Source organism: Mercenaria mercenaria, chromosome 7, assembly GCF_021730395.1.
Source record: "Mercenaria mercenaria strain notata chromosome 7, MADL_Memer_1, whole genome shotgun sequence".
Classification (NCBI taxonomy): Eukaryota; Metazoa; Mollusca; class Bivalvia; order Venerida; family Veneridae; genus Mercenaria; species Mercenaria mercenaria.
The window spans coordinates 47,338,099-47,357,903 of NC_069367.1; the positions used below are offsets into that span (position 1 = coordinate 47,338,099).

At 34.7% G+C, this 19,805-nt stretch overlaps 1 protein-coding gene across 2 annotated transcripts in view; it reads left to right on the forward strand.

Moving 5' to 3' along the window:
- LOC123554240 (arylsulfatase B-like) overlaps nucleotides 1–19,805 on the forward strand; it is a 114,751-nt gene that overhangs the window by 23,589 nt on the left and 71,357 nt on the right. For both annotated transcript variants that reach the window (XM_053548342.1, XM_045344237.2), the window contains exon 7: nucleotides 3,508–3,612. In XM_053548342.1, the coding sequence (XP_053404317.1) occupies nucleotides 3,508–3,612 (105 nt within the window). The remainder of the gene's footprint in view (nucleotides 1–3,507; nucleotides 3,613–19,805) is intronic.

Here is a 19,805-nt window from a genome sequence, read left to right on the forward strand (position 1 = left end):
ATTGATGTAAACAGAACTGCTTCGTTTTACAGGAAAAGATTTAAATTACTATATTTTCTCTTAAAATCTTCTTCAAGTTTGTGAAGCCATTTCAGATTGTTCATTCTTATTTTTATGAAATAATTCCTCTTCCTTCTTGCATGATTTTTTTTTCACAGTTTAATTAAAATTGTTTCCAGCAGTCTTCTGCTTTCTGACTGAAAAATAACGCCATATCGTCGTCTATTGTCTTCAGCACTGTCTGTTTCTTTCGTAGCAATATGATCTGTCATAGATTTGAAAGTATTTCCTATATCAAGGGATATTTTAATAATGTTCTCTTTCCTCCATCCAGTTTATTTACCATTTGTTCCATTGTTGCTTCAATTGTATTCTCGGGTTGTTGAGAACGTGTCACTGAAAATTGGTCTTCTTCGCACAAGCAATGAAACTAGTTGAGGTCTTCTACATTTATTACTGGACAGAACCTGAATAAACCGTAATTTAATTTAGGTAGATCGCCTTCACTTTCTTCTTTCTTCCCTACATAGATATGGCATACTGAACAATGGATTGAAACATCTGTTAAATATAAAAATGACTTTCGTTTTTAAGCCCTGGCAGTCCAAAAATGAGTTAAGCTGGAATATTTTAATTATCTTGAGACAGGGCCCTACAACGATGTAACAGACCAACTTTGGTGATGATCCGTGACCTTACAAGCACGTTACAGACCATTGGAAAATCAATCTAGTTTTTAAAGAAGGGTAGGTAAAAGGTTTAAAGTTTACAGGTTTTCTTTTTTAACTCTAAAAGAGTTCAAAATCAGGCAAGTTGAACATTTGGGGAACAAAGGATGAGAAAAATCTAACAAGGATGCTCTAAACAAAGTCTGGTGACGATCCATCAAGTGATTCTTGAGAAGATGGTTTTTTCTTTATTTTTTAGCTCTGACAGCCCCCTAACATCAGCCAAGCAGATCCATTTGACTAAACTATAGGGAGTACTTAGAAAAGCTACAGTCAGAAAAAAAGGATAAATATCTGATAGGGAAAGCCACATTCGAAAAAAGTAGCCTCCCCAAACCTTACCCCATACCATATACGCGGACATGCGCACGACAAACATAAATACTCAAACAAAGCAAACACACTTTGACATAAAGAATAAATAAAAAAACACAATAGGATACGCCTTGGTACGGTCTGCGACAGGACTATGGCTGGGGAGCTTAAACTAATTTATGGTGCACCGAACCTCACACTTATCTCAACCATGTTCCAAAGTCACAGTGTAAAAATGTTAGTCCCGCCAGATGAATCCCTAAGACACGCGATTGCAATAAAAGGCATGTTATGTAAAACACAAAAATGCCTGTACTCAATGCCTTTGCAGAAAACAAAGCAACATTGGAACGCCCTTAAGGACCCGACAAAACAGGAAAGAAGAGTTCTACACCTCTTTCATCAGACACAAACAAAGAGGACAGCGTAGCATCTGAATGTAAGAGGGCATACATTATGTCTCAAAAGTCGGGTCATAACCTCTTTTAATAAAACTTTTTATACTTTACTAAATATATTTGGAAATTGCCATGATCCAAAACCTTACTTAATTGGTAAACTACATCCTGAAAAGATTCGGGTTTCGATATACCTTCTCACAGAAGTGTCTTTAAATTGCTATCATTTTTTAAAACCAAATCTGAATTACGATAGCAAAATTTAGCAAAATAGTCACGTGACTTATAATAATGATAGCCTTGCTGAACAATCTTATTTATAAAATATTGACTACGTTCATTAGAAATCCTCAACATGACAGTCATGCACTTTTTAAACCGGATGAAATGAAAAATGTACATAACATTTGTGTCATGAAATATTAGAATCCCTTCGAAGTTATGGATCAGACAGGAAAAGAACACTACTAACATTTGACGTCTGGATGTTCCTCAAGGCATGTTGTCTCACTATGGGGTACATGTGTCATCACCGAGTCATTCACCAACACGAAAAAAAACACAATTCCCTTTGACCCCTGGGTGTGACCTTGGTATTTAAGCTTGGGGTATGGGTACTATGCATGGCACATTGTCTTATTATGGGAAACATTTTGGCTAGGGTTCTTGGTGAAACGCATTAAACATCATCTGATTATGAGGAACATTTATGCCAAGTAATATCTAAATACTTTGATTAATGACAACAGTACAGACCAGATATGAATTCGAAACGAACGAACGGACTGACGTTCTATCATTTGGGGTTTATAAGGCATTTCTTTTGTAATTGTCTTTTGTTCTCTATACCACTAGGTAGCTCCTATACCCTGAATATTTGCTTGGACAAACATTTGGACAGACCCTGCAATTACTATATGATGCTAAAATGCGTGTAAGCATTGTATGAAAAAAACTTAAAGGAAAGTACATATCAGTGTAATGGTATTACATACAGTTTTAAAACATTTGACATAGAGTCAGATTTTATTGAGTGATTTGGTAGCCAGCGTCTCGACAAGATATGTTGAAGCCAGAACATTTTTAAAGGCCTAGATTTTGGCAGTTGGCCAAGGGATTTCTGTCTTCACCAGCACAGTTGGGGGCTAATGACCATCACAATATGGTTCCAATAAACAAGGGTCATTGTTCATTGGAGAGTCAGTCTACCTTACAAGTGTATGAATTAGTGAGAAGGGGAAACAATGTAATTTATTTTAAATTATTGAATAATTGATAACACTTAAAGTTATGTTAGTTTTTTTCTACTTTTGTAACTTTCACTCATTTAAAGCTTGCAGAGTACTGTAAATAATATTTTTCTAAAATTGAAAACAGAATGTGCATTTCAAAGTTACAAAGCAAAGCATGAAAAAAGTCACTTTTGGCAACATTCTGAAATTAGAAAATTGAGTACAGATGGAACACAATAATTTTATATTATATTGTTTGTCAGCATAAAGAACTCATGATATTTTCACTATACATGTGTTTTATTATCATTACTATAACATTAAAGTAATAGTTATTATCATCTATATAAAATCAAAATGATAATTATTATTATTATCATTCCACATTCACTAAAGAAAAATTAATTTCTTTCAACTTCACTGCACACACCTTCATGGTCTAGTTGGGGTCCCTGCTGTGCTAATTGCCCTCTAATCAGTTACTGTTACATAATCGCTGATAAGCAGCAGATAAGATGGGAGTTGTATATTGGATTTGGGGGTGGGTACACTTATATAATAGTGAATCTAGGCCTTTACACCCAGAACAATTTCACTTGCAATTATTACAACAGTCTTATACGAATTATTTCAGTTACTGAATTGTGTAGCCATATTTGTAGTTCTTGCTATAAATTTCGTTTTAATGTCGTTTTCCGTTGATGTTGTTTCTTCACATTCTCCTATTTACTGACTTTTCCGGTAAGGAAGCATAAATGTATAAAACTCTATTTTGTTTTACATTTATCATTGTCAAGATGTGACGTACATGCGTCAGTGTTGTATATTTTCCAGGAATTGTTTGCAAACCGTGCCATTGATATCATCAACTCAGAAGATCCGAAATCAAAACCACTTTATTTGTACATTGCGTTTCAGTCGGTGCATGACCCGTTACAGGTAGGCATTTAATTGATTTATATTTTATATTCAGAAAATCGAATATCATAAGGCAATATAATACATAGCCATTTTTCACACACACACACACACACACACACACACGCACACACACACACACACGCATCTTAAAGCGTATAAGTACATAAAGAATGTAAAGAGTTTCCGTGCAATCTGTGTTGTTATATCTTATGGTCCTTTGCGATCATTGAATATATTGTTTTTTTCTATAATATAGTTCTGCTTAAGCCGGTGCTAGGGCTTTAGGGGTGTGGCACATTTCATTACCTCTCATGAACTGACTTATTTAAACCGGGTCTGTTACAAAAGTGTTATGTTGGATTGTTGCGGTCTATGCTTCCAAACGACATTTTCACATAATTCAATAGCTGTGCCGACAAAACGTTTAGCTGCTAAACTGCATTTTTGGTTCAACTCCTGCGTACTGACCATTTTCCCCTAAATTTTATCGGTAGAAATATTTATCTGATCAAACCTTATGGTCTATAAACGTTATGGAAAATGTTAAATAAAACATATCGAAAAATATCTTAGATAAAAAGACAAAGTATTTCTCACCAGCATTTCCTGAAAATGAATACTAGATCTACAAGAGAAAAAAAAAACAGATTTCGTGAAATATGTTACACAGATATTGTAAGAGTAAAAGTAACATCAATAACAACATTACATTGAATTAAAAAATGGTCTGAGATGATTTTTAACTCGTGGTATCGTGCGTGGCAGTCAGACAGCTACCACTATGCCACCGTGCCATTGGTTATTTATATTGATTATTTTAGGATACAAATATTTAGTAAAATAATGGAAACCCCCGAAAATACTGGTGAAGATTAATGAGTGCCAGGTCATTACTTACGGAAAATAGACAATACCTGCGTCAAGTAGCATTTACAAATGTATACTACTTTTTTAAATATTGTTTATTTTGACCTTTGAATTATACAAAGAAAGATACATTCACGGCTCAGTACTTAACAGGGAGGAGTAGAAGAAGAAGATAATTATTTTGATTATTGTTGTAAGACTATGATGATGATGATGATGATGATGATGACCACGACCACGACGAAACCGTAAATGCAGAGTTCGAAACTAAGTTTATCATGAAAAATGTTTAATAAACATGCAACCGAAGTGTGAAGTTGTGCATTAAAAGATAAAAAAAACTCCCAACAAATAATTGGTGAACAAAAATGCATTTACATTGCCGAATAAGCAGAACTTTCATATCATTTTACGCATTTCAGTTTACCTGCTGAAGTTAAAGTAATTTCCAATATCATTTATTTTCTGACTGGGAGAAGGAAAGACTTATAAATAAATAAATAAATAAATAAATAAATAACTAACAAATTAAAATGGCGTTGTGTAAGTCAGTTACTTACCTCTTAGATCGGTGTTCATGAAATGAAAATACCCGCACTCGTGCGATTACACCTCGAGCGCTACGCGCTCTCGGTGTCACGATTCGCACGAGCGCGGGTACTACCTCCTACTCGGTTAGTAACCTACACTCACATAATGGATAGATTGAGGCTTTTCTCTGACTTAAAACACGGTCACCACGAAAAAAAATCAAGATTGTTGTGATATTATATAATATCTCTAATATTGTCCTCTTTGAGGCAAAGACAATTCATTGATTTGTGTCTCAGTGCTAAATAAAAATACCAAGTCAAATGGAGTTTAAATTAGATTGAATATAAATATTTATTGCAGTTAAAAGTTTTTTTATACACTAATAATATTCAGTGCCGATTCTTAGAGAAGTTTCGAACATATCTCGTTTTGTCATATTTATGAATGATTTGAAGTACTGTACCTTTACAGAAAGTAAAATTCAACTTGGCCGTATGATGTATGTATGAATAGTTTTCCATGCTTTGTTCGTGCTAAGTTTGCAGTTTTATACAAATCAAGTAATTTAAGGTTCATGTCAAGTCTTTTGAAACCACCCCTCGGGTGAATTTTTGTTTTAGTTGTTTACGCTACATATACCTTGGTTTATCATATAGAATATACAGTTCATTTTCGTAAACATCATGTTTGTAAACATTAGAGATCGCATTTTGTAACCTAAACTCAGGGTTCTTTATTTTAGTGTGTCTTGTATAAGAAAAACGTGGACTCAAGCTAAAACAAAGCAAAATCAAAAAGTACAAAGGTCATTTTGCAACTAGAGACATTTTGGGTTGAAAACGTGTAAAGACGTATGACCTATTAATCGAACAGTACCAAACTATTCATAATAAGTAGAAGAAACGTTCAAGACAGGTTATATTTTGTCCTATATCACATGTACTTCGACAGTTCATGTTCTACTAGTATTTTGTAGAAGATATCAAGCTTCTTTTTCAAAAGTATTTTGTCATAACTTTTTTGATTATTGTGTGTCTAACATATTTCTCCAGGTACTCCGGGAGTTGAAAGTGTTATAAACAATGGAAAGTTTTGAAAAAATACAAAAGTTTCAAAATGAAAGTGAAAGTAGAGCTGTCAAAATGACCAAACACTGCAATATTTAAAAAAATATATCAGTTAATCAGTTTTTATTTCCCGGAGTACCTAGGTAAATATATTAGACACACAACAGAAACAAATTTAGAGAAAAAATATGTTTGAAAAAGAAGTTTGATATTTTCTACAAAATAGAATGTGGACAGTCGTAGTACATGTGTTGTAAGACAAAATACATGTTACCTAACAAGGTAACCTTTACAGAAATTATTTTCTACCCCTTCTGAACAATTCTGTATATATAAGTTATGAATATTACGGGTCTGTCAGGTATGATTTCCAAAATGAAAATTTACCTGAAGGGTGGTCTCAAAGGTGTTTACTTGAAGCTTAATAAATGACCGGTCCAGGTGAAGACATTCTAAAATGTATGTATGTATTTTATATCGTTATTATAAAACAATCGTTCTCGTAATTACGAGATATTCTATCAATTTTATTAGAAGAAAATTACCCGTATCACATGAGATCTTTACTCGTGAAGACTCGTATCTCGTTTTTACCAGAAAATATGTCGTTATTACAATAAATAACATCCTTATTACGTAAAAATTGTACTGTTAAATTAAGAACATTACGGCAAAATTTTCTGGTAATACCGAAACGTGCAGTAAAACTTTAGGGAACATGACATAGTTTTTTTTGTCTTTGTAGTAGAAAGGCGAAATTGCACATTTCTGGGTAGGATTGCAACAAATGACAGTTATGGCAAAAATTCACCAATTTTACACGATAACTGCATGAGAAAGATAGATCTGCAGCATTTGATGATGTTTTTAGCTCGACTATTCAAAGAATAGGTGGAGCTATTGGACTCCAATTTGTTTAATTCTGCCCATTGTTTTCTCGTATATGACACAGCCATTATTTCATCTGGGGACCATGCGGCGCTTTTCATGGAATTGCACTCTGTGCATCATTGAAGGCGGTATGAATACATCTGCGGATGTCTCTAAATTACATTCTGGATCTTATAACATGTGTAAGTGTTTAGTTCTACTCAACCCGAGGCTAGAGAGCGTGGACGGTAGCTTGCACTTCCACTACCGTCCCTGAACAGGCTAAAGCAAACCAAGCCTGCAACATGTTCGTTTATGTCGTGTTTGGCGACCTGTGTCTGTGGTTCACTTTTTTCTTTCATCCGTGCGTCGGCGTCGGCGTCCCGATTTGGTTAAGTTTTTGTATGTAAGCTGTTATCTCAGTAACCACTTGTGGAAATTGATTGAAACTTCAAACACTTATTCACTGTGATAAATTGACTTATACTGTACAGGTTCCATATTCTATTTTGTTTTTGTATAAAATTATGTCCCATTTTCGACTTTTTCTATATTAAGGTTTAATATGTAAGCTGGTATTTCAGTACCTACTAATCAAAATTAACTGAAACGTCACACACTTGTTCACTGTGATGATCTGATATGCAGTGCTCACGTTCCATGGGGCCGTCTTATCAATATCGTAACTTTACGAGAAACTTGCGAGGTCCATTTCTCGTTAGTTCCGATTTATTTTATTATATAGATGATAAAAAACACTGATACGAAGTAAATAGGGTACGAGTCGACCCCAAATAACCATTGATGATGAATGTCTGCAATATCGACACTAATAAAATTATACCTAAATAACCGAATATTTCTACAATAATTATTACCAGCATGTCCCTCCAATTGATCTGTCAACACAGGAAACAGCGAAGATAAACAGAATTTATGTGCTCAATATTTCCTTTACACTCGCTTCCGCTTTGTGTCGCACTGACCCAAAGCGCGTGCTTTTGTATAATCGATGACGTAGTTCATCCACTGTTGTGCAACATGTACACGGAAAATCAAGTTTTACTGTTTAACAATCTGCAGTATTTTCGACAGAAAGTTTCGTCGTGGTTGCTCACACGGATGACGCCATTTTATTTACTATATCGTAAATATTTACGAGACCCCTGACCCTCTCGTAACTTTACGAGGATTTTATGTAGAAACTTACGATATCGTAGCTACGATAATTTTCATTAGACACCTGTCAGACTTATGAGAACGTTGCGAGAGACTTACGAGAAAGATACGAGAAATATTCTCGTAAGTATCTTGATAAGACGGGCCCCATAACTCTACTTTGCATTTTTACAAAATTATGTTATTTTTTCGACTAAACAGTTGTTGGTTAAATTTTTGTATGTAAGCTGGTATCTCAGTACCCTCTAATGGGAATGGATTGAAACTTGCACAATTTTCTGTTGTCATGAGCTGATATGCTTTGTACAGGTTCCATTACCATTTTTGCAATTTTACAAAATTATGCCCCCTTTTCGACTTTAATATTCATTCAATTGACAAGGCTGTTGGATAGTCGAGCGTTGCTGTCCTCCGACAGCTCTTGTTTTTACGTTGCCTATTTCCATCTTTTTTCGACTGAAAATGCCATACCAGGTGTATATCTGCGATACTTTTTTCTATTGCGATTTAGGAGTACACAAAGAGGACTTTCCTACTTTCTAACGGTAGAAGATTTAAACTAACATTCTGTAATTACTTTTGGTACATTGTTTGATTTTCATTTGACTGATATTTTGTTTGGCGATTTGGGTTTATGTCATACGTTTCCCTTCAAGTTTATTTTATATTATTTATTGCAGCTACAAGTTCTGTAAAACGTTGCAGTTTATATCTCGAAACTTTCGAATTTCATAGGTTGATGTACTCACACCTCCAAACGTACAAGGTCATTACTATACCTGTCCATTATATAAGTATCCATTATTTTAAGAATGGGCAGTTACAGGTGAATAATGGACAGGTATAGTAAAATAATCGTGGGTATAGAACGGTATCGGTACAATAACCTATATAATGTACAAAACTAACAAAGGATTACATCAAAACCGTGTTTTAATGGGACCTATAAAGGATACCTCACAATATACAAGTACATGTTATACGAGTCACGGTACGGACTTGGTCATGTTAGGTGAGAAAAATGTGCAGTCCGTCCGCGACTCGAACTAGGGACCCCTCGATCTACCGACTGAGCTAACCTGCAGCCTGAAACATATTCTCCCCTAACATAACCAAGTCCGTACCGTGACATACACTCCCTCGAATTGTAAATTCGTCTCCGAATGCTGAAGGAACATACCGGTAATATTGCAAGCGTTGTAAGACTGACCTCACGTTGGACGCTAAATGTCACATAGTTGTCAAAATGTGCAGTCAGTTCGGAACTCGAACCAAAGATCCCTCAGCCTTGCTTGTGTGCGAGTGTTCTACCGACTCAGCTAACCGGAAGGCTGACACATGTTATCCCCGTACCTTGACATTCCGAGTCCATACTCAATATATTTTGGATATCTTAACTAAGAGCAAAATGGAGTCAAAGCTCAAGGAAACTTATTGTTTCGTTCACATGTAATATTGTGTTAAAGGAGTATGTATATTTTAGCGAACTGCTAATTCTGTTCGCTTCCTCTCCGGAGGTTCTTTTGGCGATTTTAACCGTTGCTTCAAAGTCACTTACTACATTGTAACGTATGCTCATGTATATCACTTAATTGATCTTTTAATACCCCTGTTCTGAAAAACGTACGTATAATGTGATGGCGTGTGCGCCTGTCTAGTCACAAATATAGTTCAAATGCCCAATCTGTCCCTAATATTTTGTGTCTAGGGCAAAAAATATCGTTCAATTTATTGACTTTTAACTTGGAAAATAGCAATAATTTACAATCTGCCGACCCCCTTTACGATGTCAAAAGGCAGTTATGCAAATCTTTAATTTTATCAACGATAGGGAAAGACATAATGTATTTAACCTACTGGTTAATCTCTTTGTCTTAAGGTATCTTAATCAATATCATGCTAAAACGTAAATACATAACTACAAGATGGTTGGGAAACATATCGTGCAACCAAGCAGAATGATAGAAGACAGGTTTTACTGAGATGTTCATGAAAGTTAAAGTGCGAAAATTGTAACACATTAACGTAATGGATTCCATGATCCTAATGGACTAAAAATAAAAACACCTTATTTTCTACGTTCCTTTTTACCGTTTTACCAGAGTCGATGTCGACCTTGTTAGTAGTATTTTGGACTGCTTTCGAGTTCCGATTGTTTCTGATATTCCTACTAGTGTTAGTGTTAATGGCGTGGTAATTATTTAAATTGGTACTTTTTCAAACAGCATCGGCCAACCCTGGATGCTTTGGGAGATGTTTTATACATGGGAGTTGTTATTTATATATGCCGTTTCGCCAAATTCATGTATCGAAAGTACATCAATATCATGTCAGTATTAGTAGTATAGAAATTAGCGTTTCCGGACCGCTTTGACCTTTAACAACTGACCCTTGACCACAAGTCAAAATATAACAGAAAGCAAATATAAAAAATAGAAATAGTAATTTCACAATGCATTATATTATATGAAACAATGATAAAATGCCCGTTTGTGTGACTGCGTACCGCAGAGACTTTTGGCAGATTTTCGGCTGTAGCTTAGGTTCAATACTACCAGGATACAAGTATTGTATTCCCGGTGACCCTTACCTAACCTTACGGGTCTTCTATTAATAAACTGGACGCAGTACGCATGAGTAATGATCTCTGTTATGATAGCAGTGTAAATAATAGTAAATGTTACAAAAATGTTATCTCATTAAAAAAGCTCTTAATCAAATTCAACTGGAGAAAAAAAAAGAAACTTAGTTGTAAAACCAGCAAATAATATAAACTTTAAACTTATGATTGGACGTGCAATAAATAAACGGAGAAAGGGGGAATTCATCAGAAATTAATGGCTAACACCCCCATCCCGCACACTTACACACACGAAAAAAATGGAGTGGCGAATTAGCAGAAGAATTACATACACCAATTTCACGGACATTTGGACATTTCAAAAACACCAAGTTATAGTTTGCAATATTGTTGAAATTTTGGTCAGCCGACCTTGTTGACATGCAAGCGTTTTCTATGTACAATAAAAAATAATGTTTATTAACTGTGATAGATGTTTTAGTATGTATGCTTGGGTTATTCCATTAAAAGATAAAACAGAATCTGTTACTGGTGCATTTGACAGACTAGTTTCATAAGGATGAATTGCTAAAGATAATTTATATGATAATAACACTTTATGCAATTTTAAAGAAATATAAAATAAATATATATCACACTATTGACGAAGGAAAGGCTGTAGTCAAAGAGAGATATATCAAGAGTTTGAAAAGTCTTGAAAGAATAATGTGGAAATACTTTGCATTAAACAAAAGTTATAATTATATAAATAATTTAGAGTAAATGATAAATATATATAATAACACCAACATTTGTAGTATAAAATTGACACCGACTAATGCCAGTAAACATTCAAATATAGGCGATGTTTTCTTAAATTTGAACGGTACTTACATGTATTAAAGAGAAGCCCCAAGTATAAAATACGAGGCTAGTCTGGTAGCATCTAAGTTGGACATTGCATTCAAATTTGGTAAATTTCATCTTTTAGGTATAGCGTTGTAGATAATGAATCAAACTGATGCGAAAGTGGCACCTTTGAGCATTCAGCTAGAAATAAGACGGCTGCCAATATGGCGACAAAAAAGAAAAAAAAAAACACATTATAGTCAAAGTTTCCATTTATAGCATCTCAATATATTATTCATTATGACCAGAACACATTTAGCTAAAGATAAAATGTACGAGTATTGCTTTATTTTGGTGTCTGTATATGCATTTTGTGATGTTGTTGTGTAACGTTACGAAACATAACTAAAAATAACAATATACCAATATAAAACACTGTTTGAGAAATAATACTATTGAACGAAAATATAATATTTACGATTTTCATTAAACAATCAAGTTATTTTAAGAAAAACAATTACTCTCAGACAACTGCTGTGATGTCAATGTTTTTCAGGATTCAATACGCTGTCTACATTGAACGTTACAAAATGTTTATTTCTTCTAATTTAAATAATTGTTCTGTAATGACAGTGTACTTAGTTTTGAAACATAACACACACACACACGCACGCACGCACGCACGCACACACACACTCACACACACACACACACACATATAAATATATATCTTATTCAATAAAACAAATAAAACATACATTGACAAGAATACGTATATCATTGTTCTGGGATTAACGGTATATAAAAACATTGTTGTGTGACTGTAAGTTGACATCCGAGACTAGAACGTACGTAATATAAAGCGTCTGTAGTTTATAGTTCGTTACATCAGAAATCTTTGCTTTCACAAACACATAGCATTGTGCACATGAATGGAGCACTATTACATCGAACACTTTGATGGTACATTTACCACACTTAAACACTTTAATGACTGTACCCATTTCTGTCAAATGGTAACTTGCCAAAGTATCACATCTAGATAACCCGTGAGATGATGGTAAATCATATATTTCACTGACATCAACGGTCACATTTTTCTCAATAAAGGCTCTGTCTTGAATGGGCGCTTCCGTTATGACCTAAACAGGTACGTACATTACCATGAAACGGTATAGTGAAAAAATCTTATTTTGACTCCTTCCGTATCTCTAAGGTCACCTGCCCCTCATCGATGTGGGTCACACGGGGCGTTAAATTCTTCATATGAGGAAGGCATCAGGCTTGCATACGGAAGCTCGGTGGTTCTACCCAGCTGCCAGCTCGTGATACAATAACTCACGGAGATGCAACTAGGGTCTTCTTTCACCAACAAAGCTAAAAAGTCGCCATATGACCATAATAATGTACCCAATATCCGGGGAAAATGTGACTTCTGATGGCACTTTTCTTAATGCTCAGATATTAGTATAAAAGTGGTCCTTAGGGTCAAACATAATATTTAAAAGAGGTTGTAGCCTTCTATGGTTTCTGATTACAATAAAATGGAGTCAAGGGTCAAATGTGTGCATTTACAAATAAACTGTATCGCTGTGCACTCGTTTTATTTTCATGCAACCCCGTTAATTTGCTTAAATGTTGTGTCTGAACGCTTTTAAGTATTTTATTGATAAAATTGATAAAACTATCAAGAAGAATGATTTCTATGCTTATTGGCATTATATTATAGTCTGTCTATATATCTGGAAAAGTGGCATTCGATGACAAAGCGTGTTAATGCTTGATGTATATGCTAATCTTTATATTTTGATCAACTGCAGAAATATGTTTTATTGTCATTTAAATGCCACAAACAGGTATAAGGTCAAACTTGAAAACGTACTATTAACGAATGTGAGATAGCAAATTGGTGCGCATATCTATAACATTATAGATTATAAATTGATATTGCAAACGCACTATATGCATTTTAGGCAACGGTATAACTTGAATTTAAGCTTTGCACTGAATATCGGGAGTTCGATCCCAGGGTGAATGTTATGTTCTCCATGACGATTTAAAATATAGACATTGTGCCAGGAGTAATTTCGCCCCCTTCACTAAATCAGTTACTTGTGGAAAAAGGCTGGTACAGAATCCAAAAAAACTGGTTAGGTTAACAGACTCCGTGGTAATAATAACTCTCTCAAGATATGTATTCGTAAGTTTTTTCATGTTCCTTATTATGGAAATGGCGAAACTATCCAGATATTATTACAGCACAAGTGTAAACTATTGCAATAGAGTTTTCATTGACAGCAAAGGCCGTTTTAGATAATGCTTGAGAGGATTTGCACATTATGTATTATATCACGAACAGAATCAGTCAAAAGTAGTTAGCAATATTTTACACATTGCGTCCTCTCCTTCCGAATGATATCTTTATATCTATCAACAGTTAGTACTAGTTTTGATGAAATACTCTTATTAGATTTCTTCACCCTGTAATGTCCATACAGACGATTAACTAGCATTTTTAAAACTGTTAGCCTAAAACGGAAATTTTAGAAGGATATCCTTTGTATATTAACAGAATGTCAGAGCGTACGAAATGATAAGCTATAGAAATAACTTTAGTCTTTTTTGAATTTTGCCAGCCTCAAATATAATAAATCTACACGATGTCATTTATTTTATTTCTCAAAATAATAGTTATTACCGACAATTTGCAGGTATTTATTTAAAAGAAGCAAAAATGGCGAAAATTTGACATTTATAACAAAATACACTTATCTGACACTTGACTTTGTGATGTGACCTTACTACGACAATTAAAAGCCCCCACCAAGTCATTTTTCCGATTTTCATAAAGTTAACTTTGAACATGGTTGTCGAACATTTACAAAAAAAATGCCAACGAAGGCAATTTCTAGGCCTCTCTCGAATATATAAACAAATATAATAGTGTCGGTGTGACGTTAAGCCCAACAAAAACAAAACGTAACTATTTATTCGCTTCCTCGACAATAACTCTATTTTTGAGGTTTGTGTGTTTTTTCTGTATTTGTCAAGTTATGTAGTTAGTGACAGGTTTTCCAAAATAGATTTTACAATATCGGTATTATATGTATTTGCATATTTTGTGTTTTTGTTGACTTTTTTGAAACTTTAAGATTGTAAGACTTTTGGATTGCCTTGAACAGTTAGTTTTGATCGAACAATTGATATTTGCGACTGCCTTTCTTGACAGAAAACAAATCGTTTTACCCTATAAACGATCAACATAACTTTAGTTAGTACCGCGGGCGTTTACTTATTTTCAGCCACATTTGAATCTACTACTTTAGCAATAACAATCGTTTTGTATATGAATTTAACACGGCCCATAACGCGACTCCACCAAGATGCAAAGTCTGTCTGTTTCAGTGAAATCACGATAGCCGTATTAAACGCGTTCTCGAATAGTAGAAAAGACTGTTGTATAAGTGTCAGAACCCATTTACCTCCGTACGTTTAACATACTATACATACTTTCCATAGCGTGCCACGTTGTGCTTTAGGAGCTTACTGTCGATGTGATCAGGCATTTGATACATCTTTAAATGTATAAAGCAATCATTCGGAGAAGATATTTACAAAGAAGTTAAATGTTAAAAGGGAACTTATTTATTTCTTCCATGCAGAGGCTAAAACATTTCTGAAACGATTGTAAATGCTCCACAGACATCATGTCAGTTTTTACTGGATACTATGTATATTTTACGGAAGAGGGGAATTTCATGGTCTAAGGGTTTCGCGACACATGAATTTAAAAGGTCAATAGCGCCGATATTTGAACGTCAGAACAACAGCAATGAAAATAGAAAGTAACTGCTAAATTGAAATTGAATTCATAGTTACACTTATTATTCCGTTTTATTCTATAGTTGTGTCCATTTAAATTAAATAGAAAGACAAGAGTTCACTCGAAAGAAAATATAGTATACCATATTTACATAGCTCCCTTTTCATGTTAAAAGCGTTCAAAGGCGCTTTACATATAATGCAGTCACACAGGGCGCGAAATCATCCTCTACTAGTACAGACACAGAGCGACAGACAGAGAGAACTTTTCAGATACAGACGTGTCCGGCTAACGTAGCTTAGCTCTTTTCGAATAGACAGTCTGGTCCTTAATGTGCCCGGTGTATATCACCGATACACGCGAAGCCGTCTTTTCTGGGAAGAACCAGTACAGACCTCTAGTAAGGTGGGAGACACTCATCTCAGAAATTTCCGGTACCTGGAGAGGGATTCGAACCCCGGACCTCTGGATTGACAGTCAAGCGTGTTACCACTAGACCACCGCCCATCTATTCACTCACTCAAACAATACGTGAAATAGTCCACATGTAGAAATATACGGCAATTCTAAGTTCCAGTGATTGTATTTTACACATGGGAAGGGTTGACAATTCATATGACAGAACCTCTTCTAAGTCGATTCTCTTACAACGCAAACAACTTGAATGAAGTCTTTGAAGGTAGGTGTTACAAGGTCATTAGGCACAAAAACAATATATACTAAGGCATTTGGTTTGCAAGCTAGTTCTGGAGACGTTGACGTAAAAGACGTTTTGACACATTTATTGTCATTCGCTCCCACGTTTATATTAAATGAATTAGAATTGTCAAGTCTAAGTCACAGCTGGCTAACACTACTACCGACGAAGACATCTACCAGACAGTTGTTCAAACAAATAATGTTGTTTGTTGATGGTTCGGCAATCTTTTACATAGATTATCAGCCAGCGAATCGAACTTCATAGGTTTCAGAAACTTTGTCGAATTAATGGACACTTCTCCATTAAAATAAGCATATTTATTTTGTTGTTGGGTTTAACGTCGCGTTCTCAACTAGTCGTAGAATCTTATATGTTCGACCCTTACATGTACGCAAACATCCAAAAACCTACTGCAGCTACTCGGGGTCTTACCTTTAGCACTAAAATACTTTCTTACTTGGGTTATATATTTAAGTAGAATACTTTTAGCCACTTAGAATCATTAACAATATACAGCAACCGTTCTAAATTAGTGGGATTATATGCCAAGAAAGTTTGTGAATGGTCGCTATATGTTATTTGCCGTTGAGGAGTTTGATTTCAAGGAAGACGCTTGTGAGAGCAAGAATTATGTTGTAGAATTGTTAAAAAAATATTGAAAAATGTTATAAAAAGTTGTTTGTTGGCCATTGACCATTAACAAAATTACCCTATAACTTTCAAGAGTCAAAACAGAATGCCAGACAATGTCAAATGCGTCATCACTATGTCGCGGTACCAATCACGAAAAGTTTCTTGTATATTGCTAGCAACACTCTTGGCTTAAACGGCCAACATATTCTAAAATGACGGTAACAATGGAACTTATGGACTTAGGAGAGTTAATTGTGCAAAGACACCATTTTTGTTCAATAAAGTTTTGAGATCCTATGGAAACAATCTATCATAACTTTTTAAATGCTTCTAGCAAAAAAAAAATATAACGAAACATTAGATGAAAGGTAGGGACTTATTTGTATGAATGCTAATTATTATATTTAATTATGAGCGGATGTTTAACATCATTGTGTAGTTCAATGCGATACTAATGCCAGGTCAGCAAACTGTTACAGAAAAATCTTCATGTGTAGCAGAAAATGAGCTTGTTCAATAACAAACTACATAAATATCGAAATAGACATGTATACATCACTTTTAGTAGTTTCAAGCACATATAAAAAGCTACAACACTATTGAAATCTGATGATAGTCGTATATTTAAATGGTTAAGCATATACGAACATAAAAACAATATGTTAAGATAAAGTAGGTAGAGTAAGGTTTACTCAAAATGTTTTACATCATTTAATTATTTTTGGTACTTTCTTATTATATTGACATCAAATATTAATGGATGGAAAATCAAAGATAATATTATGAAATTTTACTGTATAACTTAAGTAGAATACTTTAATTGTTAAAACAACTTTAAACCATCATCTCCAGAAGTAGAATCCCAGGCAATAGAAGAACTGGAACAATGTGCTAAAACAATCAACAACTGGATGAATGAAAATAAGCTCAAAATGAACACTTCCAAAACCGAGTTCATCATGTTTGGTTGTAGGCAACAGCTCTCTAAGTGTTCAACTGACAAAATATGCATTGTAGGTGATGAAGTGAAATCAGCGAGCTCTATTCGATATCTAGGTGCATTCCTGGATGAAAGCTTGAACCTAAAACAGCATGTAAGGCGAAAGTGTAGAACAGCAATGCTCAACTACTTCAGAATAAAATGTATCCGGAAATATTTAACCAAAGAGGCTACCGAAACCCTTGTCCTGTCATTGGTGATATCCCATTTAGATTATTGTAATGTCATTCTGTATGGTATTGCTCAAAGCGAAGTAAACAAAATGCAACAAATTCAGAACATGTGTGCAAAACTTGTTCTAAATCGAAGAAAATATGACAGTTCCCTGCAAGCGCTGTATGACGTTCACTGGCTACCAATCAAAGCCAGAATCACATTCAAAATGCTCACCTTCATGTATAATTGTTCAGTTGGAAACTCTCCAGAATATCTTTCTGAACTTCTCATAAAACAAACACAGACAAGGAACTTGCGTTCTTCAAATTCCGTTACTGGGTGTTTCGTTGTTCCTTTCAACAAGCGCAAAACGTTCAGCGACAGAAGTTTTGGTACTGTTGGACCTAAACTCTGGAATTAATTGCCTCTCGAAATAAGGAACTCAGACACAATAGAAGTTTTCAAAAAGAAGTTGAAAACTCATTGTTTTGGAAATTACTTTGCACTCTTTTAGAGACTGTGACTGTAATTTTTAAGAGATTGAAGTAACGTGAACTGGATGATTTTATTGTGTAAATACATTCGAATATGAACTATATTATAACAAATACAAAATACAGTTGTTTGTAATAACTTCTGGACATGTTGCAGTAACCCACTTTTATTCTTATTTAATAACAAACAGCTGTCTTACTGTATCTTAATATTCTAATATTTTATTAATCTTATCTGATGCCTGATCTTTTTTTTAATGCTTACTAAATAGTTTATTCACAATGATATATATGCTCATTTATGTCATATGTCATTTAGAATGTCTTATTATTTGTGTTTTTTTTATGTATTTGTAAAACGCCATTGAATATGTTTTGCGTAAAAATAGGCGTTTAATCAAATAAGACAGTTTCAGTTTTCAGTTTCAAGTAAATCTTAAGATACTCAAAGTTATATTTTCAAATTTCGCAATTTTATGACGTCGTAGATCGGACAAGACGCGGATCTCGGACTGGAGAAATGCATACGCACACGCACACGCACGCACGCACGCGCGCACACACACACACACACACAAACACAAAGCAAACACACGAGAACAAAACGAACACAGTGGGGCTACGACTTGGAATGGTCAAAAACACCACGGGGAACCGGTTTAAGGTTAATCTCACACATATCCCCACCATGTTCTTAAGTCATATGACAGTATAAATAAACGTAATCCCTACCAAGTAAATCTCAAACACACGCAGTGGAAACAGAAGGCATGGCATGTAAAACACAAAAATTCTCTTAGTTATATCAAAAGCAAACCTTAGGAACCAAAGAGCGCATGTACTCAATGCCTTTGCAGAAGAGATATCAACAAGAGAAACACCCTTAAGAGTCCGAAACAGGCCAGAAGACAGAAATCGAAACAGGTCACTCCTGATGGTATTTAAAAACTGCTTATGACAGAGCCCCCATCCTCTCTTTTCCGTTAGATACAATCAAAGAGGGAAGCGGAGCTTCCAGCTGTAAACGTGTTGAATACTAAACACTTGGTGTGTCTCAAAACAACTTGATCGCAACCTTTCTTTCTAAAACGTGTGATAATTTTAGCAAATACAACATGAAAATTACAATGATCCAAAACCTGACGAAGTTTGTAAACCACATCCTCATTAAAATCGGATTTTGAAATATCGTCTCGTAAATTCTTGTTGATAGGAAAGGGCACAGTTGTCCAAGTTCATAAATGTGGTTAATGTCCTATTAAAGTGGTTGGAGATTACTTAGCAAAACAGGTAGATGTTGCTAGAAAATCGACGACATTTGTTTCCTTTTGTTATAGAATCAATTAGAATAACACAATGCCTGAAGCTAGTGTTGCAGTCTGGGTCAAAAATGTTGAAAAATTTGCACCAAAGATACACTTACTCTCACCAATGACAAATCGTAAAGGAGTGCATTTCTATGTTTTGTGTGTGAAACCC